The sequence below is a fragment of the Chaetura pelagica genome, unplaced genomic scaffold (assembly GCF_000747805.2).
Source record: "Chaetura pelagica isolate M959 unplaced genomic scaffold, ChaPel_1.0 scaffold472, whole genome shotgun sequence".
NCBI classification, from domain to species: Eukaryota; Metazoa; Chordata; class Aves; order Apodiformes; family Apodidae; genus Chaetura; species Chaetura pelagica.
In genome coordinates, this window is record NW_009952566.1 from 1,578,676 (window position 1) to 1,606,168 (window position 27,493).

The 27,493-nt window shown below is 37.8% G+C and overlaps 1 protein-coding gene across 1 annotated transcript in view; it reads left to right on the plus strand.

Moving 5' to 3' along the window:
• ACTR2 (ARP2 actin-related protein 2 homolog (yeast)) overlaps positions 1–23,458 on the plus strand; it is a 41,453-nt gene extending 17,995 nt beyond the window's left edge. Inside the window, exons 2-9 of the mRNA XM_009993467.1 lie at positions 5,980–6,090; positions 11,582–11,797; positions 15,837–15,909; positions 18,148–18,284; positions 19,031–19,180; positions 19,872–20,017; positions 20,439–20,571; positions 21,955–23,458. Coding sequence (XP_009991769.1) covers positions 5,980–6,090; positions 11,582–11,797; positions 15,837–15,909; positions 18,148–18,284; positions 19,031–19,180; positions 19,872–20,017; positions 20,439–20,571; positions 21,955–22,125 — 1,137 coding nt within the window. The 3' untranslated portion in view covers positions 22,126–23,458. The remainder of the gene's footprint in view (positions 1–5,979; positions 6,091–11,581; positions 11,798–15,836; positions 15,910–18,147; positions 18,285–19,030; positions 19,181–19,871; positions 20,018–20,438; positions 20,572–21,954) is intronic.
• The last annotated feature ends 4,035 nt before the right edge of the window (positions 23,459–27,493 follow it).

Sequence of the window (27,493 nt, forward strand, 5' to 3'; positions counted from 1 at the left end):
AGGGCGGGAGGCCGGCGCGGGCCTGCGGAATGAATGGGCGGGGGGAGGTCGGGGCGGAGAACCGACCATCCCGGCCCTGTGCCCGGGTGTACGTTTATTTCTAAACCGGCTGAGCAAATCCTGCCGGCGAGAGGGGTCTCCGGTACCGTGCCCGCTGCACGGATGGTGTGGTCTGCCCTGTTCCTCCCCACGCAGCTGCACCCTCCGGCATTTTGCTGTTTTGTACGGAATATCGCCCTGCATGGCCTGAGCAAATCTCTGTAGCAACGAGCATTTAACAACAAAAAAATACGGATTTCTAATTTTTAATTCTGAATGAGCACGTTGTACATTGAACAGCCAGGGGTGTACGTGCTCTGTGTGTGCACGATTATTGGTTTTCGGGGAATGGGTGGGTTTTTTTGCAGCTGCTGTTCAAAATGGAGCATCAGCCTTTCATTGAGACCTGCCTGATTTGCAGCATACTCAAGATTGGCATTTTTATTTTTTATTTTTTTAATCAAGAGAGCCCCAAAGCTCTTCTCCCCATCCTTTCGCCTTCCCTGCCCTCAGCAAGCAAACGCCCACCAGAAATTCACCCTTTTGTCAGTGGGTCGCAGGCCTAGAGGCACCTCGGCAGGAAATGAGAAAGATACCTTTTTAAAGCAAATGGATAAGATGCCATAGGGAGATACTCCCCTCGGCAATTTTGTTTAGAAATCTAGGCTTTTCCCACGGTAAAGAAATATTAAGTGGGGAGTTAACACAGCTGACAACACGTAAAGATGTCTTGAATGGCCAAAAAAAAAACCAAAGTGGTTTATTTTATTATTTTTTACAAGCCCTTGAAATAAAGATTACTTTTTTTTCCCCTGAAGACCCAGAGGGAATAGCTGAGACAAAGGATGCCATTGTTACAGAAAGAAGAGCATGGTCTTTGACAGTTCTGAGGTTTGACAGTTCCGATGTCTTCTCGGTTTTCCTCCTGAAGCAAAAATGATCTTGGAGAGGGCTGAGGTCCAGAGCTTCTGAATGCTTTTTATGCTATCCTTTAGAAAAAGGAAAGGGGAAAAAAAAAAAAAAAGGCAGTTACTATTTTCTTCTTACAAAGGGATGTGGAAGCTTTTATGTTGTGTTTTGGGTTTTTTTTTCCCCCCCTTTGTTGTTTACTACTCTTTATTATTAGGCATATATAAAAATGAATTAAATATTCATCTTGTGGCCCTTTACATAGCAATAAATCATTGAGTTGTAAAATGTTCAGTATATCAGAAGTGAAAGCCCTGTTGTGCCATGGTGTAAATCATGGATAGAAGCCTTTCTTTTTACCCAGTTTCACAAGTTGGGTTTGCAGCATGGATTTTATACGGTATAATGCCTCCGTGTGTGCTTTGAAACCAAGGGACATCTTGGTATGATGCTTTTTTTTCCTCTGTGTACTGGCAAGGCATAAGTAACTATGTGAGCAGAATGTGCCTTTTACGGTGCTGTGACAGTGCTGAGTTAAGAGGACTGTGTCACTGTAGCTTCTGTTGCTCTGGGCTGTGTTTGGTCTCTGAGCAGAACAGCATGTGTATGGAAGTACCCTGGCCAGAGTTCCTTGTGTGGGAGAGCAAAGTATGAAAAAAACAATAGTTAAATCAGTCAGCTCAGAACATTTAAGTTGATTTGGCTTAATTGAAATGGAAGAAAATGCGATTCAGTAAATCTTTTGTGCCTCAGCTGTGTATTGAGATTATCAAATAGTCCTATATTGTCAAACTAGTACTTTTACAATAATGTTTTTTTCTATATGACAAGGAATGGACGCTTTATGTCAGAGTAATTTCTGATATGCTGTGATATGTCATACTTAAAACAATGTTTTGAAATTAAATCACTTGCCAGGTGGCAGAATTACTACCAAAAAAATGGAGAATATCTTAAAAAAAACAGATGCAATTTTGACTTTAGGCTTGTCTTTGAAGTTTATTGTTCTTGGGATGCTTCTAATATACCTGGCTGCAACCAGTCTTTGAGGAAGAGATGACTAGAAGGAAATTCTTGCAACATGTAGTGTAGCAGAGAGAAAGGCAATGGCACCTAAAGGTCTAAAGGGTGATAAATTGATGTTCTTATTGGTATAGGCCAAACAGAAAGTTAATTAGTGGCCTGTGAAATTGTTCCAGTTGTGTTCAGTGTTATAATTTGAGTGTTGCATCAAAGGAAATAATCAAATACTGAGACCTGACAAAAATATTAGTATTAATTTTAAAACTTATCATATGACCTGTTTGTGAGCTTCCTCATTCTTTTCTTTTGAAAGAATACTTATACATACAAGTTCTTTCTGTTTGATGACTCAGTAGGAAGTGAAACAGTCTGTAAAAACCACAATGAAATGGAGAAGAAACTATATATGGTAAAACTTCTCACATACATGGTCCTGCCCACAGGCAAGCTCAGTAGCTATTCTTAAAACATGTGGAATGTATAGCAAATGTGTTCAAAAATGAATGATGGTGAGCTCTTGGCTTCTTTACTAAGATGTGTATATTCATTGAGTGTTGATGTTCTTGTTGGAGACACGATGTATACTGAGCACTGCACTGAAATTATTTGATAATTGTTCCAAGGTGTGTGCACAGTAAGAGTCAGAAGAGAAACAAGTGCATTATACTTACATTTTACTAGAGAGTTTCAAAGTGGCAGGAGCAGTGAGTATTCAATGTCTGGCACTATAAAAGGGAAGCTGAACATACTCCAAGCTACTGCAGTTCATAACGTTTAGTTGAAGATTTTGGAGGGTCTTCTGTGAGGATGGGAGAAGTATCTTATGTTTCTTGTACCTCTTAAGAAATCTTAAGCTGTTCAGCATCTATTATATGGATACATTTGTGTTTCTTAGGTACATTTACCTGTTGGTAGTTTTACTGGGTCGGGTTCTTCAGCCATAATATCCAGTGTTATGTCATCAGAAACCTGCCAAACCAGTGGAATATTCAGTACCATGTCAAGGAGAATACTACAGTGGGGATGCTCTCATTCATGGGGGAGCTGATGTACAAGGCTGACCTGTTCTCATCTTCACCAAATTTTTATGTAGCCTGGGATGAGAAAAAAAAATAATATCTGAAGGGGAAGAGACAGAGTTAAAATTTTGCCCCATCTATCAAAGTTTTGTAAAAACGTCATTTTTAAGGCTCTCTTTTCCAGCCTGAGAGATGTAGGGAACAAACCATGAATGTCCAATCTTAATCTTCCTCATTGTAGTTCACATAGATTAAATCTAGTTTTGATTATGTTTTAGGCTGGTTGGAGAAATGACAGCCTGCTTTTAACATCTAGGATTTATTAGTTGTCAACATAGTTAACTACCTGGGAAAGTCTGCAAGGCTTTAAAGAGGCTGGGAGTTACTACTACAGTTCAAATAGAAAGACCTTAGAATAGTATTTTTGTAGGTTGGCATTTTCTAGGTCAGCTTAGCTGTATTTGATTTTGAGAGGTATTTTTAAGGTTGGCCAAGAAGCTCTTACTAATTTTGTGCAGTAGTTGTTTGGGTCAGGTATCTCAGTGGTTGCTATGTAAACCTCAGGATTTTATTTGCCCATTCAGCAGGGTTTTCAAGTGTGGGTAGCAGAGCTTCTTGAAGGGTGCTCCAGTAGCTTGAGTTGTAAAGATTAACTCAGATGTTACTGGTACTGTTACTTGTGTTGACCGACAACATTATTGATGAGTGTTAGGGACGTTGCATCAAGCTGGGGGAAAAAGAAGGAGGAAAAGCTGTAAGCAAATACATGGCTCTAAAGGTGTGTGGGCTACCTGGAGGGTGCTTATGGTTGTTCCTGGGACAATTTAAGAAACCCTACACTGGAGGATGGATTTGCATGAACTGTTTTGTAGAACTTGCTTTTTGCTTGGCCAGACCCTGTACAAGGAAATTTGTAACAAGCAAACCTAAATATTGTAGTAGCAGCAAAAATTATGTGATTGACCTGAATGTGCTATTTTGCCAAGTCTGAAAGAGAGTTGTTTTTTTTTAAGCATTTGGACACAATTATTTGAACTCAGCTCAGTCCTTCAAAATGTCATTTATGTTTCCTCTGGTTTAAAACTTCTGGTAAAGTCTCCTGGTGTATTGAGGTAGTCTGAACCAGAAATGCTTGTAGCTGCTCTTTGCTTTCTTATAGCAGCACTGCATTCCTGAATACACAGATAAGATCTATATAACTCCTAGGTACTTCTGGCCTTAATGTAAGCACAGGAGTTGATAAGTACTTGCCTGTTCAGAGAGCAGAGATTGAGGTGGAATGGCTGAAATTAGTTGTATACACAGTGTCATTCTTTAGGTATTCCAAACAGCTCTGCCTGAAAGTCTGAAAGTGAAAGCCCTGAATGGGTGAAAAAAATCAGGGTTACAAGAAGAAAAAAAAATTCCCTACGCCCTTATATTAGGCAACTTGGCTCTTTCCATAAGTGGCTTTATAGATTTCTTTCTGAAACAGGAACCATTTTTACTGCAGTAAGGTGAATAATTTATAGCAACAGAAAGTGACTTTTCCTGTCACCATTAGTGTGATGGCAAATTCCGTGTCAGCTGCAATTAGCTGTACTCTTTGCTGTGGTAATTGCTTCAGTGGCAATCTTCAGACCTCACTTCAGAAAACTTGTTGAACATTTTGGAAATCCTAGCAGAGGGTTTTTAATACAACCTGAAATTGATAATTAAACTTTGGGACAAGGTTCCAGGGGTCTCTCTGTCCTTGGGGCCTTCCAAGACCCGACTAGACAAAGCCCTGGTCTGAGTTCAGTGTTGACTGCTTTGACCTCAGGGTTGGACAAGACAGCTCCTGAGGTTCCCTCCACCCTGATTGATCCCATGATGCTGTGTAACCGCTGTTACACCTGGATGGTTGAGTAATTTTGCAGATGAAAATGTGCAACGTTTAGTTTGGGACAGCAGAATACTGTTCTGGCATGCTAATACAGTGTAGTACACAAAGTATGCATCAAAAAAAGAGAAGCCTGTTCTACATGAAATGCAGGCAGAACATCAGTGTGATAACATGATGCAGGAGAGCCAAAGAGCATGACAAAAAAAGAGAAGCCTGTTCTACATGAAAGTAGGCAGAACATCAGTGTGATAGATAACATGATGCAGGAGAGCCAAAGAGCATGAGTTGCCGATCCTTATTAGCTAAAAATGTAACTTCTTGCTAGCACGCTTAAAGTTCTTATTTTACAACTGAGTTTCCTCTAGAGACTATATAATTTTTTAATGCTCAGTTAATCCTCACTGATTTCTGCGTGTATATACTGTTGTGGAACCCAGCAATGTAAAGCTTTCTTTCATAAATATATGGGTAGCAAATACTCGTTTAGAGTGTCCTGTTTAATGTGAACCAACATCAGCTGAGGTTTTGATTGAGCTGTTGGTCTTAGAGGTGCTTACTGCAAACTTCTATCTTTATCCTTAAGATAAGCTGCAAATTGTGAAACTGAGAAATCCATCTGAATTGCACAGACTCTTAGTTCACAGTTAAGCACTTTTTATAATAGTGTAACACCTGAATTCACAAGGTTTTGTTTGGTTTTTTTCTGATGCATAATTTGTTGTGTATTATCTAATTGGAGAGGTGATTTAATTTGGTCTCATCGGGTGCTCATTATAAGGTGAACTATTACAAAATTAGGGATTTTGGTTTGCTAGATAACTTTTTAATAGAGTGTCAGGAAATCCAAATTCAAACACTGGATTCTTGTACACCTCTCAGTGTACTTGGTCATTTTAATACTGTTTCTCAAATCTTTCAGAAAACATTATAGAAAATAACTGAATTCAGTTTTACTGATCTACACATCATCTGAAACGTGTCAAATTGATTTGAAAGTAAAAGTCCAATTGGTTTCTGTTGAGATATATGGTCTTAAATTTGGGCTTTCAGTTTTTTGCCCCAAAACAGGTTTCTTTTGTTAAAAAAAAAAAGGATATTCTAATCACATTATTTCTTCCTTTTCAGTTTGTGAAATGTGGCTATGCAGGCTCAAATTTTCCGGAGCACATTTTTCCAGCTTTGGTTGGAAGACCCATTATAAGATCAACTGCTAAAGTGGGAAATATTGAAATCAAGGTAAGTTTTTTTCATTATAATTCCTTTCTGACAGATTAAAATATTTTAGGTCAGCATTTCACTTACGTAACATTTGGAAATGCTTTTTCCTTAATTCCTATTTATGCTGTTTCTGCATCTCCTGATTAATTTCTGTATTGGATTTTAGCCTGTCACAAATACAAAGTTATTAATAAAGTAATCTAAAGCACTGGAGGCCCTCAGATAGTACAACTGAGGAGGCAGCAGGTAGGGGCTCAAGTGTTTCTGGGCAAAAAGGGCCTTCAAATGCCAATATGTAAATGATGGCAACATTACAAGGCAGAAATCTAACAGAAGTGGTTGATGTTTGTCATTGAGCTTAGTGTAAGATTCTGAGACAATTCTGAACTGCTGGAGTTCCAAGTCTTTCTGCACTCTTGGCTTTCTGCTCACAGTTGATCATCTGTAATCTTCGTGTACAAGATGTTTAACCTTGGTTGTGTTTGCATTGCATTTCATTGTTTCTGTTGTTTTTGTTTTCTATTCTTTTTGCTGTTGATAGACAGTAGGTGCTCCCACACCAGTTAGAGATGGAGAGGTTATGTGTGCTTCAGTTTGGAATGTTATTCCAAGCTTGGAATGGGAGAAGAACAACTGTTTGAGAATCTTTTTTTGAATCCTGGGGAGCTATCATTTCTCACTTTATTTTGTAATTACAGAGTGATGCTTCAAATCTTAGCAGTTGCTTCTGCAGTACACAATCCAGTAAATGTCTTGGCCCTGCTGCGGTCACATCCTCCATTCTTGCTTATAGCTACACATGCTCACCTTGTACTGGTCATACTGCTGGTGCAGTCCTGTGGTGAGCCACTTTAGTGAGCTAAGCAAGCTGAAAAAGAGGGATTTCTTTGTCAGGTAAAGTTTTGACTGCCTGACTAGGCAATTGTGCGAGCTTCAGTTGGAGAGCAAGGCAGAAGCAGGAACTTGAGAGAGAAGCGGGAGGCAATGCAGAACTGGAGAACTCTCACTTAGGGCAGTGAAGGTCAAGTAGAGCCACATACTTGCAGGCTTTCAATTTTGCTTTTCCTATTGCTTCTGAGCCGTAGCTCAGTAAAAAGAAAAAAAAAAAATCTCTGTCCAGTCTTTGTTTCTTTTTCTGAGAACCCTGTGGGTGACAAGGAAGGCTTCAGTTGTCTGATTTCTTGCTGCTGCCTGTAAAAAGTTAGTAGTATCAGCAGAAGATCATACTAGGAAAACAAGAGGATGAAAGACATTAGACCTTTACAAAATGCCTTTTTGTTTGTTTGTTTGTTAATATTGCAATACTGCTTACTTTGTGCCAGCTAGAACAGTTTGAAAGGATGCAGGTCTTTTCCCTTTCACAGTAGACAGTTGTGGGGTTTTTTTTTGTAAGGAGAGGGAAAACATTTTCCTTTCTCTTGCAAGACTTAGGTGTTTCTTTGGATATTTACTTGAATTTAGCATGAAAATTTCTTCTAGGAGGTCCTGATAAATGTTGATGCAAATATGCAGTGATTTACCAGTCTTAAGTCCAAAAAAAATTCTCTGTGTGAAATTTCAGTATTGATGTTTTCTTTCCAGCTGATCTGGTGCAGTCTGTCCTGCCAGTTTTGGTATCCTCTGATTATCTGATAACTTAGTTTAGTATCATTACATATGACAGTGTTGAATTGTAAAAATGGGAGGTGGAAGTGGGTAGTTGCAAAGACATCAGTGCCAAAGAACCATTAACTCCAGTTTTGCATGCATTGTCCATCTTCTGCTTGAACATGAATCACATGGTTATATTTTAAAGAGTAAACTGAGTCTAGATTCTTCCTAATTTTATAGCATCTGCTTATAGTAGCTTGTCACTCTTTCTTAAGGAGACAGTGTATCAAGAGAAGAAATCCCTATCACAGAAACTTTGAGTATCCGAGTAGGATAATACAGTAAGAAGACTTGTTAAGCGAGTGCCATTTTTCTTTGTGAGATGCTTGCAGATTTCCTAAAAAGAAAAGTATTTCAGCATGTGACTTTGATACCAAAATTAATTACAGCCATTCACTTCAAGTTCTTATGGAATAAGTTAAAACCGAGTAAAGGAAGCTGGGAAGAAATCAGTTTAACTTTTCAAAACTATTCAGAAAATGAGTAAAGGAAGCTGGGAAGGAGAGATCAGTTTAACTTTTCAAAACTATTCAGAAAAGCTGTTATTCTGTGAAATTCAGAAACTCTGTGAGAAGAGTTTGGATGCTGATCAAAACAGTGGTTATCTTCCGTCTATTGAGTTACCAGTTTCAAGTTGCTTGGTCCATGTTTTCCTTCCAGATTCTCATCAAAAGTTTGGCTGTTACTGGAATTTTGCTTAAAATTGCAACCTTAAAACTCTAAAACTAGAAGCGTAGATGTTGCTTTTAGCTTTTATTGACTTACTAATCTTTGAAGCAGGTTTGGGGTTTAATAACCCTCTTAGGAAGGCAGAATGGATGAGTAGCTTTGACTAGTTAAAATAACTAGGACTGTAGGGCCGATCAAACCCCCTGAGCCTTTGTCCATGTCCTGCAGTTCTGCTCGGTTTCTGCTAAAGGCAGTCCAAGTAAGTTGTTGTTTGGATTTGAAGTGAGGAAGAGGGCCACACGGACCAGCTTCTTTGCTACTGCCTGAATCAACACACTTCTCCACTGCCACAATTTGCAGAATAAGTAGATTTGCCTTAATGGCGCCAATAATTACCCTGTGGTTTGTGACAGTTTAGGTGACTCAAAGGAAATGTAATCGAAGGAGGAAAAATCTCAATAATTGTGAAAATTGCTTAGTATAATTTTGTACTATGTTTGTCTCATATGCTTCAAATATCTCATAGTGCTCCCCTGTTGCTTGAATTATCTTTGTACCTCCATAGCTTGCTATAGGTAAAGAACTTTGAAACACTGCTCTTACTACTGCACTTCATGATCACTTGATTTCCATTCTGAGAGCCATTGCCATAATTTAAGTAAATATCTTTTATTCTTTTGGTGTATTTGTTCCGTGATATATAAACAGATTAGCTTGCTTATAGCTGAATACCCTTATGTTACAGTTTTCAGTTCCTGAGTATTTAAAGCAGAATATTAAAAAAAAAAATTAACATTGACGTTTGTCGGAGCTTGTTATGGTCAAACACCTTCTGCGGAGTCTTGTCTAGTTCATATAAATGCCTTTCCCAGGGTAAAACTACAATGTTACAGAACATTTATGCACAGAATCCCATTTGAGAGAGTCAGATATATTGATCTTGTTTGCAATGTAAGATGCATAAATGTGATATGTAGCAATAGCTTCCTTTAAGGAGACATTTTAATCCGAGAGCCTGGGAATGTTAGCTTGGCCCTAACTAAACTAACTCAGATAATTTCCTGCTGTACATGCACCTCTCTTCACTCTATTTCTACTGTGTACTTAAAATAATTTGAGAATTTCATTTAGGCCTTTTCTGACTTTCTTGCTTCTACCTTCTTTCTTCACCTTTCTTGACCTGTTGAAGTAGAATAACAAAAAGATGGTAAGTGAGGTGCCCCTGTGCTGTTTGTTTACCATTTTTGCTTGATGGGACCTAGAAGCTGTTATGTTATATTTTTTATTTTCTTTTGTCTTGTCCTACATTTTACATTTGAATACATACTTATTTTGGACATTGTTCATTGCTTTAGTTTACTAGCAACTAATTAATGAGAATATTCTATGCATTGCTTCTGAATGCTACACAGCCTATAGTTTTGCAAGATGTAAGAATAACTCCTAAAGATCAACAAGCTCAGGCTTTTTAACTGTATAAATCGCTATATTTAACATTACAAAACCAAGAGCTTGAATAAACTTTCATATTTCAGTTAGACAAATGTTACTGACTACCAAAGTGGTGGAAACAGGGGATGTCATGATATGGTTTCCTCTGCAATTTCAGTTGTGCAGTCCTTCTTCCTCTTCACCTACCAAGTGCGCTTTTTTCTTTGTGTGCTCTCGAGAGCAATTGTTCTGCCCTTTAACTTTGTTTTAAAAGGATGTGAAAGTTTGGTGCCACTTTCGTTGCGTGTTTGAATAGCAATTTTTCCTGGGCTGCCCTGTTCAGTAGCGTAGAGCCTCAAAGTACAATGCCCAAAAAACCTTCTGTTTCTTTTAACTGGTGGAGTTTCTCTTGTCTGAAATTCTCAGGAGGAACGTGGCTGCATGATGGGGTTTTAACAGATGGTTTCACTAGAGTACATTAGATATAAAATATTAGTATTGATTTTTTTCTTCTGTGCAGTTGAGATAACTGAAGTGTCATCTACTGTGCAAGAGAAAACAAAATTCCTTGTCAGTGAGAGGGGGGTGGAAGAGAAATGGTTTGATTTAAATTATTTTCAATTAACTTCCTTTTTATATAGGCAACGGTAGCTCTCTAGGTTACTTCTAAAAAAGGCATAAACCATACACTCAGTTTTTTTATTGTGCCTCTTCCTAGCATTGAATAGTAGATTGAGTAACCCTCACTTCTGTGCCACAGCAACTACAAAGTGCGGTGGCATATTTTTGTATGAAGCAGCTGGGTTTTTTGCTATGAAATCAATATAATGCTAGTATGGAAACAGTGCTGTTGATACCTAGAAATGTGATCATACAGGCTAAATATGAGCCAAGTCAGCTAAGGCTTCTTTAGAAAAGTATGGGGTGTAATAGGGAGCAAAAATAAGATGTTACATGCATACTTCCTCTGGGAAATACGTGGGAAAGAAGATACAGTGCTGCTAATTGGAATGTGCAATGTTTGCATAACTAACTTTAATAAATAGATTGCTTAATCAGTGTGAAATTAGTATACAAACTATGCATTAGTTGGTTGTATTTGTGTAAGAATGCATTACTGGGGGTTTTGGCTTGGGACTTTTGGCATGTAACAGACAAGGGTATATTTTTATATTCAGATGTCTCTTCACACCCTACTGACATAGGAAATATGTAAACCATTATTTCTTTTAATGTCTAGTGTGGAACTTCTAATCTCCTATTTGTTTTTGCTACTGTTGGGTATGCTTATTCACCACTCATTATTCCTTTTTTGGTATTGTGCACAGAAATTTGCAACATGCATGGAAAAATACTCTGCCAATTCCACCTACTACCCTTGTGTGCTATTTTGCATCTCAGCCTTTTGAAATTAGTATTTGATAAAATTTTGTAGGTATCAGTGGAGAAACATCATACTTACAAAGGTCTTTGTGGTACCTAGTGGTAGCAGGGTTTATTGTTTTGTTTCAGGTTAATTGGAGAATGGAATTAACAAAGTTTATTTTGGAAAAGGTTTGGGATGGGTAACAACCAAATTTAAATACTACATGAAACATATTCTACTTCTCTCCTAAGTACCTGAAAAGCATTCTAAAATGTAGGTATTGTTTAAGAACACAGTTGGACACAGGCTGGACTGTTCACTGTGATTCTTGAGGATTTGGGTGTTTAGAAAATTTTACAAGCACTGATATGTTTCTATATTAAAATTTTACAGGATCTCATGGTTGGTGATGAAGCAAGTGAGTTGCGCTCAATGCTGGAAGTGAATTATCCAATGGAGAATGGCATAGTTCGGAACTGGGATGATATGAAGCACCTCTGGGATTACACGTTTGGACCAGAAAAACTTAATATTGACACAAAAAATTGTAAAATACTACTCACAGAACCTCCCATGAATCCAACTAAAAACAGGGAGAAGATCGTGGAGGTATGTCTGCCTGGCAGAAACTGATTTATACAGTCATTGAAGCATTTCTAAGAGTTTTTAACTTCTTGGAACACCTGGTAACTGCCTGAGGCAAAGCAGTTCTGCTGTTTTTCTAACCAAAACTTATCCTCAGCTGTAGTCAAGAAGGCTACTGTGGTTAAATTCAAACAAACTGATCCCATTCAAAAGCTCTAAGTAGGCTTCCTATCTCAAGCCATGTCACCATTAAAACACAGAATTGAAAGTACATGTTTATTTTCATGTATCCAAGATGTATTGATTACTAGCTCTTGGATGAATGTTAATTACATGAAATTACTTGGATTTCTGTAAGCCAGTAAATCTTCAGAGGAGACTGAAGCTTGAGCAAGATGCTGCTTACCAGATGGAGCTGTGTTGTTAGAAGTAGTTGATGAAGAAGGTGTGATGACAACCAATTCACTAATCTTTGATTAATGCTAGGGATTATCAATGAAAGCCTTCTAAGAAGGAAAGCCTGGTTTGTGGATCCTCAGTCTCAAGAGCGCTGCCCTGAGTGACGTGAGCTCCACCTGAACTCATTAATGTAGGTTGTCAGATGTATGTTGTTTAGCTCTAGTACCATGTGACAAAGACTCGATGTTTGAGGGGAACAAAAACCTAATTTCCCATTTTGTATTTCTTCTCAAGCATCATAGGTATTTTCAGTCAATGTAAGTATTCAGTGTAGCAAAAATGTAGTTTAATGCAAGTATCTGACAGGGTGGGAAAAAATGGATTCTAAGTCTCAAACCTTATCCATTTGTCAGAACTTTGAATATGAAAGTTTGTGCATATATATTTTTTTTCCTAAATCTGTTGCTTAGTCTAATAAGAAGTTATCTTTATCATTACTTGCTGACCTTTCCTTTAAAATCTTGTTGGTTGTCACAGCTACAGTAGTGCTTTCTGCAACGTGGCAGTTAATTGCACTAATCTTTCCTTTCAGTCACTTGGGAGCAAGTGATGTACAGCAAAGTTGGAAAAACTTAAGTGAAACAAATCAAACCATGCAATCAAAAGTCAGCATTTCCTAGCAATTGTGGACACTAGAGACCTATCAAAGAATTACGTAATGTAACATTACTAATATGTTGTCTATTGTATATCAGTCAGCTGTGGTGTGATAGATGTAGTGGATTATTCTGGGTGACCTCCATGTAGCAGGGATGGTCGAATTTCCTGTTAAGGCTTCTTTGCTTTTCAGCTGTCTACAATAGTGCTCTTGTTTCTGTTTTCTTGCTAAACACAAAAGGCTGGATTTTAGTTATTCTGGTACTGAGTAATTTTATACCGTAAATTGAAAAGTCTGGTATGGCTTCTGAACTAATAAAATATTTGCAGTGTTCCATTTACTTTTTTAAACCACTCCAGAGATTGTAGATGCTTAATCGTGATCCAGAGGATTAGGGAGAACTAGAATCCATTTTTTGTAGATTTAAATTTGGGTTAGAGAAGCTTGTTGTTTCTATTAATATTTTTAATGGATCACAGTGTTATGAGGACTAGCAATATGTAGTTTCTTAACATATTTACATATCTTCCATTTTTGACATGGAGTCCTTCTTTTCAGGGAGGCTAGCTCAGTATGAAGCAGAGGACCAAATTAACATTTTTCCTAAAGTCTGCAGTAAATATAATAATGTCTGCATTTTGTGATACAGTGCAGTAACATTTTAAAAGAAAAGCTTAGTCATCTGGACTGCATCAAGATGATAGATAATTATATATGCTGTTCATTCTACTTCCAGTAATTCTCTCTTCTCGCTTAATAGCTCCATCAAACTCAGCTACATAGTAACAGCAGCAAGTGTTCACATAACAGCTATATTGTGAAGTGCTTTTTCTTTCATAGAAGGTACAAGGCACTGGTTGCTCCTCAGCTTAGCTGAGTGTTTGCCATTTGTTTGTCCCTTGTTATCTGCCGAGTTCTCATTCTGTAACGCCCTCAGGAACACCCAGACTGTAATGGTATAGCATGTAGCTGTAGGGATACTCTAGCACAGTCACTTTTCCTAATCCCAAAATAGTGTTCTTTATCTTTTCCCCCAGTTTTTAGTTCTTCCTTTCTGTGCCCAATTAGAACATCACCTGTAGGTAATCCAAAAATTTCCTTCACAACAAGAATATTTTCAGGAGAACATCCTCCTCAGTGTTTCTATCTTAAGATTTGCTAACATACTTGTCCTGTGTCAGGGCATTTTTAATGTCAAATAGAGTAGACCTAGATGTCTTAAAAGAAAAAATAATACCCTCTCCCAAAAGGCCTGCATTGAAGTTACAAAAGGGTTTTGCAGTACAACATGCATAGGTAGTAACTAATGCCATTTAAATGTTCATTTTGTTGTATGAAGATAATAATATAGATTTTTCTTACATTAGTTTTTCATTTTGTAATGCTCAAGTTGTTTGAAAGACACATGCATTGGAATAGTGCTAGTTTTAGACAATGACTGCTCCAACAGGATCTCTCTTTGAGTTGCTGCCATTTCAGCTGTTCCTTTTCTGGCAGATACTTCTGCTTCTTGTTTCTGAAGGTATTGCAATTGCTAAACTGCGGCCGTTACGGAAGTTACTAGCCAGCCTTGTAATGTCTTGCTTCTTCTTAGCCCAAGCACCTGACTGCTGTAGTACAGCAGTGATTCTGTGTGATTTCCTTTTATGTTACCAAGTTCACATTGGGGGCTTATAAAAACCCAAAGCATGATGTTCTTATGGCAGGGTGCTCTGCAGCTCACCCCCTCTGTGTTCCTTTCTACTTGACTTCTGCTATACTGTGTGCTCACAGCAGATATCCTGAGAGACCAATAGTTTTCCCAGGAGTTTTGTAGTGGGCTCAATATCACTATGAAATAATTGGCTTGACAAGGATCAGGTTTTTGATATGGGCCAGCCGTTTAAAATCATGCTATTCTGATAGAGGAGGTGCTTTAAATAGTTCAGAATTCTAAAGTTGTCAGGCATCAGCTGTTTTTCTTTAAAAATATTTAGATATCTTTTACTGGAGCTGTGGGAGTATTTAGGATCTAATTAGTTTCTAATCCTAGAAGTTGCAGAAATGCTCAGGAGGCTACAGAATAGCAAAAGCAAAATATCTGTATGTGCTGGAATGAATAGTCAAGAGTTCATCTGTTTTTTCCTGTACTTTGAGGACAAAGCTGCTGTACAGTATGAATGGTCTACTAGGCCTTTTTGTGTTTATAAATAAGACAAGATCCTGCGAACTATATCTTTTAGTCTTAGACTCTGTTTCTTCACTGAAATGATTTTAGTGGTTAGGGGAACCTAGTCTACAAGACAGGCAGTTACTTTTCATATTTCAGTACGAGTTCTGCAAACCTGTGGTTTTCTGAATGTGGTAACAGATTTAGCTCTATCTGTGCTCTAAACAGTAGAGGATTTTGCACTCATTCGAGAGGCTTGTCATCAGTTGTGCTTTAAAGAAGGGAAGAAGGCCCAGATGCAGAGAACAACCTGTGACATTTGGCATATTCTAGACCCACATGCATAGGAGTCTGTTTGGTGTTACTTGACATAGTTTATGGATGTACAAAGTCTGAAGAATAAATTAAATAAAAACAAACCTCAGAACTTCATTAGATTGAAGAGCGTACACCTTTAACAAACATTTCATTCCCAAGTCACACTTCAGTAATGAAGGACTTGGCTGGTCTACAAGTACTGCCTCCCACTCATTAAGCACTTTGGAAAATGGCTTAGTAAAGCTGCAGAAATTGGTGTGTGGGTTTCTTATAGTTATTCACTTTCATTGCTAAACGGATGTGGAATATTTCATGTGGCTCATGTTGTGTGAACAGGTAAGGTATGGAACTGAATGTACTAATTGCTGCCATAAAGCAAGTAGATTTCTAATGTTTGTATAGAATCTATACAATGACATTTCTTGGAAAGTGTTTTTGATTAGCAAAAATAAAATTTTTGTGAAATACAGTTTTCAAACATTTGTGAAATTTAAGTATTTAGCCTGTTTTGAACATTAATTTTTGCCTTCATCTTACAGGTTATGTTTGAAACATACCAGTTTTCTGGGGTGTATGTAGCCATTCAGGCTGTTCTTACTTTGTATGCTCAAGGTAGGCAAAGATAACTTGAAATCTATTTGGTTTTTAAATGTGTTCTGAGCCAAAGTTCTAATATGGGTTATATTATTAATGGGTTTTCAACACCATTATAAGCAAGCTTGTCTCTGTCTTACAGGCTTCCTTTTTGTTTTGAAGAGCTATTGATAGGTACTACTATCATGGACTAACTGGAGATCTTGCTTGTAAATGCAAAAACCTAGTGTACCAAAACTGTAATTGTTTCAGGGCGTAGTCATTTAGCTTTTGGCATAAGCCTTAATGACGTGCTTTTGATTTTCTGATAAAGGAAAAATGTATTACCCTAAGTGAATTTCAAGATGACAAGAAGGTGACTTTTGCACTGTTTCCTATATATAAAAAAGTGTTGGTTCTTTTGCTATAGATAAATTAGAATAAGTGGTCTTCAGCCTGAGGAGAAAATTAGATTCACTGAATTCAATAGAAATTCTGCCATTGACTTCAATACATTGAGGATTGTAAGAAGCTACGCACGTGTATCAGTTTTAATAATATGACTCCTTACATCTGTTTACTAGTGGCTTGATGTGTTTAGGTTTAACACAGCAGGACATAAATATCCTTTTCCATTAACATGTCACCATAGTTTCTATGTCTAGGAGCAAAAGTGATGGGGTATTGTAAAGATGATTCTGTTGTGCAAGTAATTACAACCAGTTTTGTGCTATTACTCTTTTTCTTTTTTCCCCTCTTGTTTTTTCTTTGGTTTGATTCCTTTTAAATATTTAGTTGACCAACATAAAGAGTCTTAAATACTCCTGTAATGTTACATGCATTTTAACATGAAGTGCTCAGTCACTTTTTGAATAACAATGTGAAACAAATTAGAGCGGTCCAGAGTTTTCCTACATACTACCATCTAAAACAAAATTGAAGACTTAAGATATAAAAAACAAGTTGCACATAAACAGTACATTTGCTTTTGAAAATAAAAAAGCTGTTTAAAAATCCTACTTCTTTAATTACATTAAAGAGTAAAGTAGTAGCTAAAAGTACATACAGAGATGTGCCTCATTTCAGTGCACCATATTTTGTTGCTGCTGTTAAAACTCTAAAGACTGCTAGTTGCTTTTATGAGGAATTCTGTGTGCTCCTGTGCCTTCTAAAGGCATAGGGGTTTGTATATCAAAACCTAGTTCCAATTAGGAAATTATTTAGCAATTCCTCAGAACAGTCCTTTGGAGTTAGGTGTAGTCCCTTGTGACTGCTTCCTTCCTTACTACGTGTTTCCGATTGCAAGACTTGTTGTGTTTGCAAGGTGGTTATTAGAGTTCACTAATAATCTGAAGATCCAAGGCAAGTAACCAATTTGTTTGCCTCCTGTTTTACAAAGCTTGAGCAAAATTACACTAGCCAAACCAGTGCACCTTGCCATATTCCTTTATTATTTTAAGATCTCCCCTTAAAATAAATTTTCTTGCTTCAGGTAACTTGTGAGAAACTATAAAATTGTTTTCAAATTAACTTTCACCATTAATTTTGCTTCATATTTATTTTGTTAGTGAAGTATAGAAACTTCTGTTTCTACATGCTTATGATATCTCAGTCTTGTACACCTCAGAATTTAGTGGGTTTATGGTAAACTTTTTAACTCAGAGTTAGTTTCTTTAGTCTATGAAAGCAGATCTGATTCAGCCTAGCACTGTTTCTGTGGGGAAAAAATAGATGTGTGTTGTATAGTCCAAGTGTTCTTTACTTTATGAAAGCATTGTTTTGTTTTTTTGAATGTGAGTCAAAATCAAGAAGTCCTAATAATTGTGACAACGTAAACTTGTGGCTTGAATACTTGTACCTTTCTTCATATTGGGGAAATTAGCATAGGGTTGCACACATGCAGCTGAATCTGAGGAGGAATTTGTGCCCCAACCAGCATTTAATGATCTTATATGTTCCCTTTAATTAATGTTCAATTTAGGATGTCAAAATACCAGATAAAATTTTGAATGGTGGAGTTACAAGAATCTGAGAAAGAGTAGAAGTAATATTTTTTTTAAATGTAAACAAAGACTTCTGTTATTATGAAAACCTTAAGTTTAAAATCCAGCTGAATGGGAATAACTGAATTACATCGTGACTACTTTTCCTAAAAGGAAAACTACAGTGAAAATTACAATGAAAAATCCTATCCTTAACTCACTACAATTCTGCTTTATTTATAAGGTGCTAAGGAAAGTTGTACCTTTTGGTTTTTTTCCCCTTCCATTCTTTTAGGTTTGTTGACTGGTGTTGTTGTGGACTCTGGAGATGGTGTAACTCATATTTGCCCAGTTTATGAGGGTTTCTCTCTTCCTCACCTCACCAGACGGTTAGATATTGCTGGAAGGGATATCACTAGGTACCTCATTAAGGTAAGCTGGAAAGAATTTTCAAGGCTGAGGCTGTGATACATTGGTTCAAGTTAAATTCCCTTAATAGCAATAAACCACTTTACATTTTCATGTTGTTACTCATGTTAATTACATTAAGGATTCCTGTATTCTCTGTATTGCTTCCTTCTATCTTTGTTTCCTCCTCTAAATCACATGTGATATTATTCAGAGACTTTATGTTTTCTTTGTAGCAGTAGGATGGGATTTCAATCCATATTTGAAAGGAAAATGGAAAAAGTTGGCTTTCTTTATACATAAAATTAAAAAAAAGTTGTATTTTATTGGTTCTACTAATCTAATTTCAGAAAGACTTTTCTCACAGTGTGGAAAATAGTGTAGTGATTCTTCCTTGATTATTTAATAAGATGGGATGTTTTATAGACTATTTATTTGGATTTTTTAAAAGTATAAGCGACATTCTGGATTGGCAAATCTTATGGTTAAACTAGAATACTGGAGTGCTCTAAAGTCCTAAACAGAAGAAATATTTGGGCTCTGTTTCTGGTTCTGAAAGTTTTAACGATGAGGAAAATTTCCCACATGGAGTAATGCAGTTGCTATTCTACTTTTCTGGTAATAATGAATACACTGTGACAAATTTGACTTAGTATTAAGTTTCCAGTTTAAAAAGGGAGGTGAACCTTTGAAGATCTGTGTTTGAATGTAGCTGTCTACTGATAAAGAGATCTGGGCTGTCCGTCTCTGACCCAGTGTGTTCCCCACAGCTCCTCTTGCTGCGAGGATATGCTTTCAACCATTCTGCTGATTTTGAGACTGTTCGCATGATCAAGGAAAAGCTGTGTTATGTGGGATACAACATTGAACAGGAGCAGAAACTGGCACTAGAGACCACAGTACTAGTTGAATCCTACACGGTGAGTGTTTTGAGACAATGTTTCTTGTCCTAAACGTCATCGGTTTAAATTCAGGTATTGGTTTAGCTTTGATTCCTTCTAAATTTTTCTTGGCAGTTCACTTTCCAGACACAGGAGTCTGTAGAATCAGATTACTTGGTTCTGGGAAAACTTTTAAAAGGTTTTTTTATTTTCAGATTTTCTGTAAGAGTTTGTACTCGTCGTCATTGTAGATCCTTGAAATTTGAATATTATAATACAGGAACTTGAAAAGAAATTTTACTTTCTCTAACATGTCAGATGGTTTCAGCTTCATCCATCTAGCAGTGACAAGTATGAGACTGGTGTCTGGTGACAAGAATGGTAAACTTGCTGTTAGTGGAAACTACCTGAGATCACACACAGAAGAAAAGAGCTTACAGGAAAGCATTACTCTTGTTGTAAGATCATCTTTTATATCAATAATAGGAGCTGTATTGCAAGGAGGTGTTTGGTACGACAGTATCGAGTTACCTGGTCCTTGATGTCTCCAAGTAAATTGCATCACTTGTATCTTCTTTCAGTAATACTGAATCACTTCTTGCAGTGGTGGCAGTTATCAACAATTTCCTCTTTTAAATGTTAGGGAGCAATGTAGGTAATTTCCTCTTGGTTTGTTTAGTATCCAAGTGGCTAAAAAGTAGTCCTATAAATGGTGCTTTTTCTCCCTTAGCTCCCAGATGGCAGGATTATCAAAGTTGGTGGAGAACGATTTGAGGCACCAGAGGCTCTCTTCCAGCCTCACTTAATCAATGTAGAAGGGGTTGGTGTGGCTGAACTGCTCTTTAACACCATCCAGGCTGCTGACATTGATACCAGGTAGGAGCAGAACACTTACAATCCTCTTACCAGAGTGCAGTCATGAGAGAACTGCATTTATACAAAATAACATCTTTTGCTGTAGACACTGACCTGCACACTGCTGGGGCAAGGTGTCTATTGGGAGTGGGGCTCAGTCTGAGATCTTGGAGCTTAATGGGTTGTCTGGAAACTTGGCTCTTCTGGTATGAATGGGCAAGGGTAAAAATCTTGAAAGTACAATGTTTGGCTGGTTTTTGTACTGCTGCTTTCTAGGATGCCTGAAAATCATGAGCAAGTCTGCCAAACTTGTGCAAATCCTGTGTTTGTGTGTGACCATTTTTTACATTTATATTTACTCCCCTGTGTATGTACAGGGATCTTTTAATTGTACTACAGAGGATACCACATGAGATTAGAACGGCTGGTTTTTATTTGTCAGGTCTGAATTCTACAAGCATATTGTGCTGTCTGGAGGGTCCACCATGTACCCCGGGCTGCCTTCACGACTGGAGAGGGAACTGAAACAGCTCTACCTGGAACGAGTTCTGAAAGGAGATGTGGAGAAACTCTCGGTAGGTACCGAGTTGCAGCTTTAGTTGTGTGGGGACGACGTTTATCCTGAATCCCCACTAGAGGGAACCAAGTCGTCAGAAATGACAGAAGCTGCGGGTGGCCCTCCACCCAGCTTGCAAAATTCCTGCCTCTCTGTTCTTCACACCCTTTCGTTTTGTAGAGGTGGTTTGCGTGTATTTGCAATGAAGCCACCTTCTAGTCCGTGCTAATAGCAAGGAATGGCTGAAGTCTTCGATTAGCTTGAGTGTAAAAGGGGCTGATAAATGCTAGAGCAGAACTTGTAGGCAAAATACAAGTAAATAAAAGTAATCATAGAGCAAAAAAAAAAAATTTTTTTTAATCTGTAAAAGTTTTGGTTCATGCTGTAAGTGAAATACTCAAAAGTAAGAGGCTTGTTCAAATACACCTTCAAGTGGAAAAATTGTCCTTTGCTCACTGGTTACTGTGACAAGCAGACAACAGCCACACACACCTTACAGAAGTAACACTACTGTTGTCTGCTTTTCAAGGAGGATATATTTACAGAGAAAATTCCTTGTTCATGCTGTAAGTGAAATACTCAAAAGTAAGAGGCTTGTTCAAATACACCTTCAAGTGGAAAAATTGTCCTTTGCTCACTGGTTACTGTGACAAGCAGACAACAGCCACACACACCTTACAGAAGTAACACTACTGTTGTCTGCTTTTCAAGGAGGATATATTTACAGAGAAAATTCCTTGGAGTGGAGTTTCTAATGTTGAACTGAATCGAACTTCCCTGATTCTTAATAGTGTGTTCTCTGAAGATCTTTTGTAGCAATATGGAATGACTCAATTGTACAGAATGTTATAAGTCTAGGACAATATTTCACACATAGCTTTGACTGTACTCATTGAAGTTAGAGCTTTAGCATTGAAAAATTTAAGGGAATATTTATTAGTTTAGTTGGTCTAGACTGTGTAAATTTAAGATCCATTCCATCTACTCTTTTGAAACTTAGTGTAATTCTGAAATATTTTGTGATTTGATGATCTGGTAGCTTTTGATAATCTTAGCCATCAAAGCTGGCCAAGAATTTCACTCTTTACCATACTCATGAAATGCAAAAATAAGATCTTTAATTTTATATTCTGACTCTTAGACTTTTTGTGGCTACACTGGAAGTATAATTTTGGGGAAAGTGTCAATAGCTGTCTCCAATTTCCAGTGCAAAGTAGTTATTTTACTGTGATTGCGCAAGCTGGAAACTCATGCAGAGTGTCCTGTGCTAGCATTTCAGTTTTTTTGGTTGCATTTTTCTCACTAAACAGTTTCCATTTCATTGTTCTGGTGGAAAGCACTATTTTATTTTGAAAGGCTTCGTTTCAAGAATCCTAGTAACACTTTGTTTTCTTTTTCTTAGAAATTCAAGATCCGAATTGAAGATCCACCTCGTCGGAAGCACATGGTGTTTTTGGGTGGCGCGGTTCTAGCAGACATCATGAAAGACAAAGACAACTTCTGGATGACCCGACAAGAATACCAAGAAAAGGGAGTGCGTGTGCTGGAGAAGCTTGGCGTGACTGTTCGATAAATCCCAAAGCTTGTTCCCATCACATGTCTAAAGCTTTCTTTCTTTCATTGCCAATCTCTGAACTCACTCAGCTACATGCTATGGAAAGGCCTGTCTGTGGCCTTTTGACCCAAAGGTCAGGTTTTGTTCTGGTTTCTTGGGGTAGCTTTTGTTAAACTGTTTCTTAATGTGGCTGAATTTGACTATTAAATTTGACCACTTCCCTGCAAACAAAACAGAGCAAGAGCAGCCTGTCTACTTCATTGTTCCTTCCCAGTAGGCAATTGGGTAATTTTGGTAGGCTTTTTCTTCTGGGTTTATTGCTGTTGTACTGCTAGCTTTTGTCTCTAGTTCACAAGGGGTTGTGTGCCTTTTTTAGCATAAGAAAAACTTAAACAGGAGTTTTTGCTCTTGGATCGTTGTGGTGGTTATCTTTGCATCTTTTTGCCTCTCTCTCTACGTTAAGATTATTTTATTTTTTGTTCTTTCCTGCAATTAGGAATTTTGATTGAACATGGTTAGAAACTAGTTAAACTAGATGGAATGGCTTTAACACACCGTTTCGACGCACTGCTGCCTAAACTGGCTTCTGAGGTGGTTTATCCTTAAAAGGTGGTGGTGGGGCTTTTGAACTGTATTTCTCTAAGTGGGCATGTACACAGTTGCCACAAATAGAGAAACACCTGGATATTCTGGCAAATGTTAATTTGTGGCCTTAGGTGTCTTTTTTTGGAGGGAGGAGAAAGTTTTGAGCTGCATTGCTTTTCTGTTAAGGGACAGCTGGGGGTCAGTCTGACCAAAAATGCCTCTTTTTATAGCTAAATTTTGGTACTGTGTCGTCTCAGCATAGGGAGCAAGAATGTTAAATTAGGTATTCTGTAATTGTTGAGAAACAGGCATGCTGAGACGTGAGCCTCTAAACTTATAAAGAGATTTAATACTTTCAGAAATGCTTGTGAAAACTGTAACTATAGATATTAAAAACCCCAAAACTACATTTTAAAAGTCTGATGTTTGAAGCGCTTTTATGTACATCAGAAGCACTTCCGTTAAACTTTACAAGTATATTAACCTAGTGCCAAGTAGTTACTGCAAATTAATATTTCAATGACCAATGTTTATTGCAGGGAGCAGATTATTTATAAACAACCACTGGCAGTAGGTTATAAAGAATGACCTATATTTGTTCCAGTTTAAAAATAACATTGGAATACTAGATGTTGTTGGTTGGTAAATATCCACAATTCATTTTGTCCAGTCTTGATTTTTGATACTTAACATGGGATGGGGAAGGAAGTGAAAACCAATGATGAAAATGGTGTTTCCAGAAAGTACATTAAAGCTGAGTTGTTCTGAAAAACAGAAGTTGTCACTAGTAATTATCAACCATCTCCTCTAAGTATAGTTGCCTGTATTTTCCTTCCTACTAGCAGACTGGTAACTACCTTTGCAATAAAATCTGCCTTACATAAAGCATAGCAAAAACTCTTTGCATACGAATGCCAGTTAGACTTGGTTCTACTTTACTTTTCATGGAAATACTGTATCACTTCTTACTGGTTTTTCCCAGCCTACCATAACATTTAAGCATAAGGAAGTTAAAGTCTGCTTTTGACTTCCAAACTTCGGAATGTACAAGAGATGCTTTCATATACTTGCCATTTGTCTACATCTTTACATTAATAAATGACCCCAGAAACATGGAAATATTAAACTCCCTTGGATTTTTAAAATTTGCTTTCTTTCTAAATCGAGCAGACAGCTTCCTTTTGGCTGAGCAAGCCAAAGGGGCAGAAACCGTGTCTGCATTTCTTTAATAACAAGACAGTCACTATAGTATTGCTAGTAATGACCATTTAATTATAGGTGGGTGGGGTTTTTTGCAGCTATATTTACTCTTAACTTGAACAAAATGAATTTACAGGCATGCCGGTCATGCCTCAGTGCATGCACTTAAGCAGTTACTAGATTTTTGGGGACATGAATGTAAGGGGTGCTCTAAATTCCTGTAGTCTTCTGAACATTTAATACACAGGATTTAAAAATGCTGTAGGCTTGCTTTAGAGCTGTGATTTCTCATGTGACTGTCTCTGGGTTTTTCGGACAGTGTTGAGAATCATGGAAATAAACCAAAGAATTGCTTAAAAACCTTTTTTTGAATGACAATCTGTCATGTGACTTTTTCAAATCTAGACCTTGACCCTGCAACCCCTTTTCTAAACCATCTTCTCCCCTGTTCATTGGCTCCAGTTAGGTATGTGCATGTTTGAGTAAAGCTTTTGGAATTTGGCCCTTTCACTAGAGAACTTCACAGCACCATGAGTAATAAATGTCAGTTGATTGTGCAGAATCTTGGGTTTCCATGGAAACCGTGTGTGTGTGTATATATATATATTAAAAAAAAAAAGGCAAGTAGCATTTTAAATTACAGCTATCATGGATTCAGAAGAACACATACATAATGCAAATGCTGAATGGGGTGTTCCACTTGTGCTCAGTGTGGTTCTCTGTGTGTGTGTTTGCACACACAGGAGTGTATGTGTGTGTTCTCTCAGCTGACAGCTTCAATATTGCTATGAAAGCAATCTGGTTTTAAAGTTGTTTTTGGTTTTTTTTAAGACCAAATAACTTGAGTTGTATTTGCAATATGCTTCAGCTCCTATAAAATTAGAATAGAAGATGCCGCATCAGTTGTAAGTTTTTTGGGAACATCCTATTTTTAATGTTAAGCTGCTTCAAACCCCTCCCCCCCAGTGTTCTAGGATGTTAACCGATGTAACACAAGTGGCTTTTTATACAGTTCTGAATAATGTTAACACACAACACTGGTTGAGACCATGAATGGAAATAAACATCTATTTAAATTGACAGGTCTTTTCAATACAAAAATAAAATCAGATTTTTTTCAAAGGAGATTATGTTTGCTTTGTTTCCTTTGGGAAATCAGTTCTGTCAGTTTTTCTCTAACTTCCATCACAAAACTACCATGAGCTGCTTATGCTGAGGAAATCTGACATGACAAAGTAACACATTCCCTATTGATTACTGTCACAGAGTGGGAAAAGCATCCCAGCTCCGTTACCTAGCCAAGACTCCCCTCCCTCCATAGTAGTTTCTTTAGAATTAAAGTCCTTATTCTTGAGCAGGAATCTCTTCTAGTTCAAGCTCTGTACAGCAAAACAGGAAGAGCCCACAACTTACATTGGTTTCAGCATCCATGGCTAAGCACGGAAGCCACATAATGATGCTCTGTTTAGGAAAAAACCTCCTTGGAATTGGGCTGCTTCACCTGCCTCCTTCATTTTAACTAATAGAAGAACTGTGTGAGGAGTTAATACAGCATTTGGAAAGATGCTCTGGTTTGAAGCAGCTCTTGCACCTGAAATTTTGTAATTCTCAACTTGCTGTGTGGCTTGGTGATTGGCGCACACTAATCATGGTGCATTTATCTGCCATTTGAAACAGGCTCAACCAGCCTTTTCATTCCAGCTCATTGGACATGCAGTTCTGTATGTATGTTCCCTAGGCATCACATGCCCAATGGGATAATGGCTTTGGTTTTCATGGCATGAAGCAGTATGTGCAGCTTGGCTCTGGGTGCATCTGTCTCAGTGCCTGGGTCAAACACATGCCATCTTACATACAGGTATGGGTAGAAGGGATTTCAATAGCAAAAAAAAAAAAAAAAGCCCCCTGCCCCGATCTTTATTCCATCACTGTGCATTTTTGAGGGGAAAAAAAAGTCTGGCTCTGCCTCTGCTCAGTAATAATTTATGTTCCCCACTCTCCCCCTTTGGCTTGCTTTGCCTGACATGGCTTTTGTGTGGCAAGGACTAAATACAGCTCAGTTGACATCTGATAGTCAACTTCTTCAATAGTGAATTCCTCCCTGTGGGCACTTCATCTGTTTTCTACAAACAAGTGTCATTAGCTGTTGCAATACTGTGAAAAATCAAGTTTTGGGTTGTTTTGGTTGTTTTTGTCTTTTTTTGGTAATTTTTTGGTAATTCTTAAATTTTTTTTGTCTTTTTTTTTTTTCCTTCATTTTGTCTCCTCTTGTGTTCTAGCAACCAGGAGAACAATGTTAGAAAAAAAATTGTTTTGGACCTTTTCAGCAAGTATTTAAACTAAATTTTTCCTTTATTTGAGCCCTGCCATGTGATACTTGTTCCTCTCTAATAGGTTGATTTGTTGTTGCAGTGTTATAAGTCACTGTCACTTTGCCATTGTAGGTCTCAAGAAAACCAATCTTCCATTCAGAGCAGGGTGCTAATTTTCCCTCTTACCCTCACTGCATTACAACATTAAGATCAGCTTTAAGTAACATCCTCCAGGTAAATAGCTTACCTTTCCGTAACCTGTTGTTGCAGCCCGTTGTCCCAGCTTAACAACTGCACAAAACAAGCTTGTAAGGCACATCTGCTTATCACCCAAAGAGCTGGAGGAGGGCTTCTTGCCAGTCTTGTGCTGACTTCTGCTCTGGTGCTGCTGAAACAAGGAGAATTTCAGGGAGGAGAGGAAACTTGGGGCTTTGCTTCTAATTTTCTTTTCCCCCACTTTAAAAACAATACCTTAACATTGAAGTTTAAGGAAACAGTTTCTATTCTGGGTGATGAGTAAAGAACATTAAGAGTCTTAGCAGAGACTCAGGATAATGCTAAGGGGCATCTTCCAACTGCAGAACTTGTGTTCCTTCCCATACATTATTTAAAAAAAACACACAACCCAACCAACTCTGTTCCCTAAAGCCTAGGAATGGTAATTAAATTGTAGCTGCAGGAATAATGACAGGTATGGGCCCCTTGCCTACACCTTTTTATCACCACACCCATCTCCCATCTGTTTTTTTGTTTGCCCTAAAGCTTAAGTGGTTTCAAGATCTTCCTCTTGCATGCATGTTCTTACCATGTGCCCATTTAAAATCTCTTCAGGTATTTTAACGAATTAATTAATTGCCAGTTGCTGACCTCAACACAAGTACATCCTGTAAGTCCTGACTTGCATCAGGCACTTTTCTTAGCATAGCAGCCCTTCTGGGGGCTACTCCAAGTCTAAATCATTGTGTTGTCCAATTGCTTTCTGTTCTGAACCACGCCGTGCAACCCTGATGTTGGCTTTCCCTGCCAAAGCAGGAAAGGCAAGGGTGGTATTAAGGACATGAAAGGCAGTATTTCAGGAAGCACCCAACCACATAATCTTGGAATAGTTTAGGGTTTTCCTGCTGTTGTGGGTATCAGCGCTGCTTCAAACTACCATGGGGCAAGTCCAGTAAGAGCAGGTGGGATTTATATTAGTACTTGTAATGCTGGTAGATGGTCCCTTCTAAGAAAGTCTTCTTGTAAAAAAGGGTGCTAGTGCTTCCTGTAGCATTACTGGGTAATAACCTGGA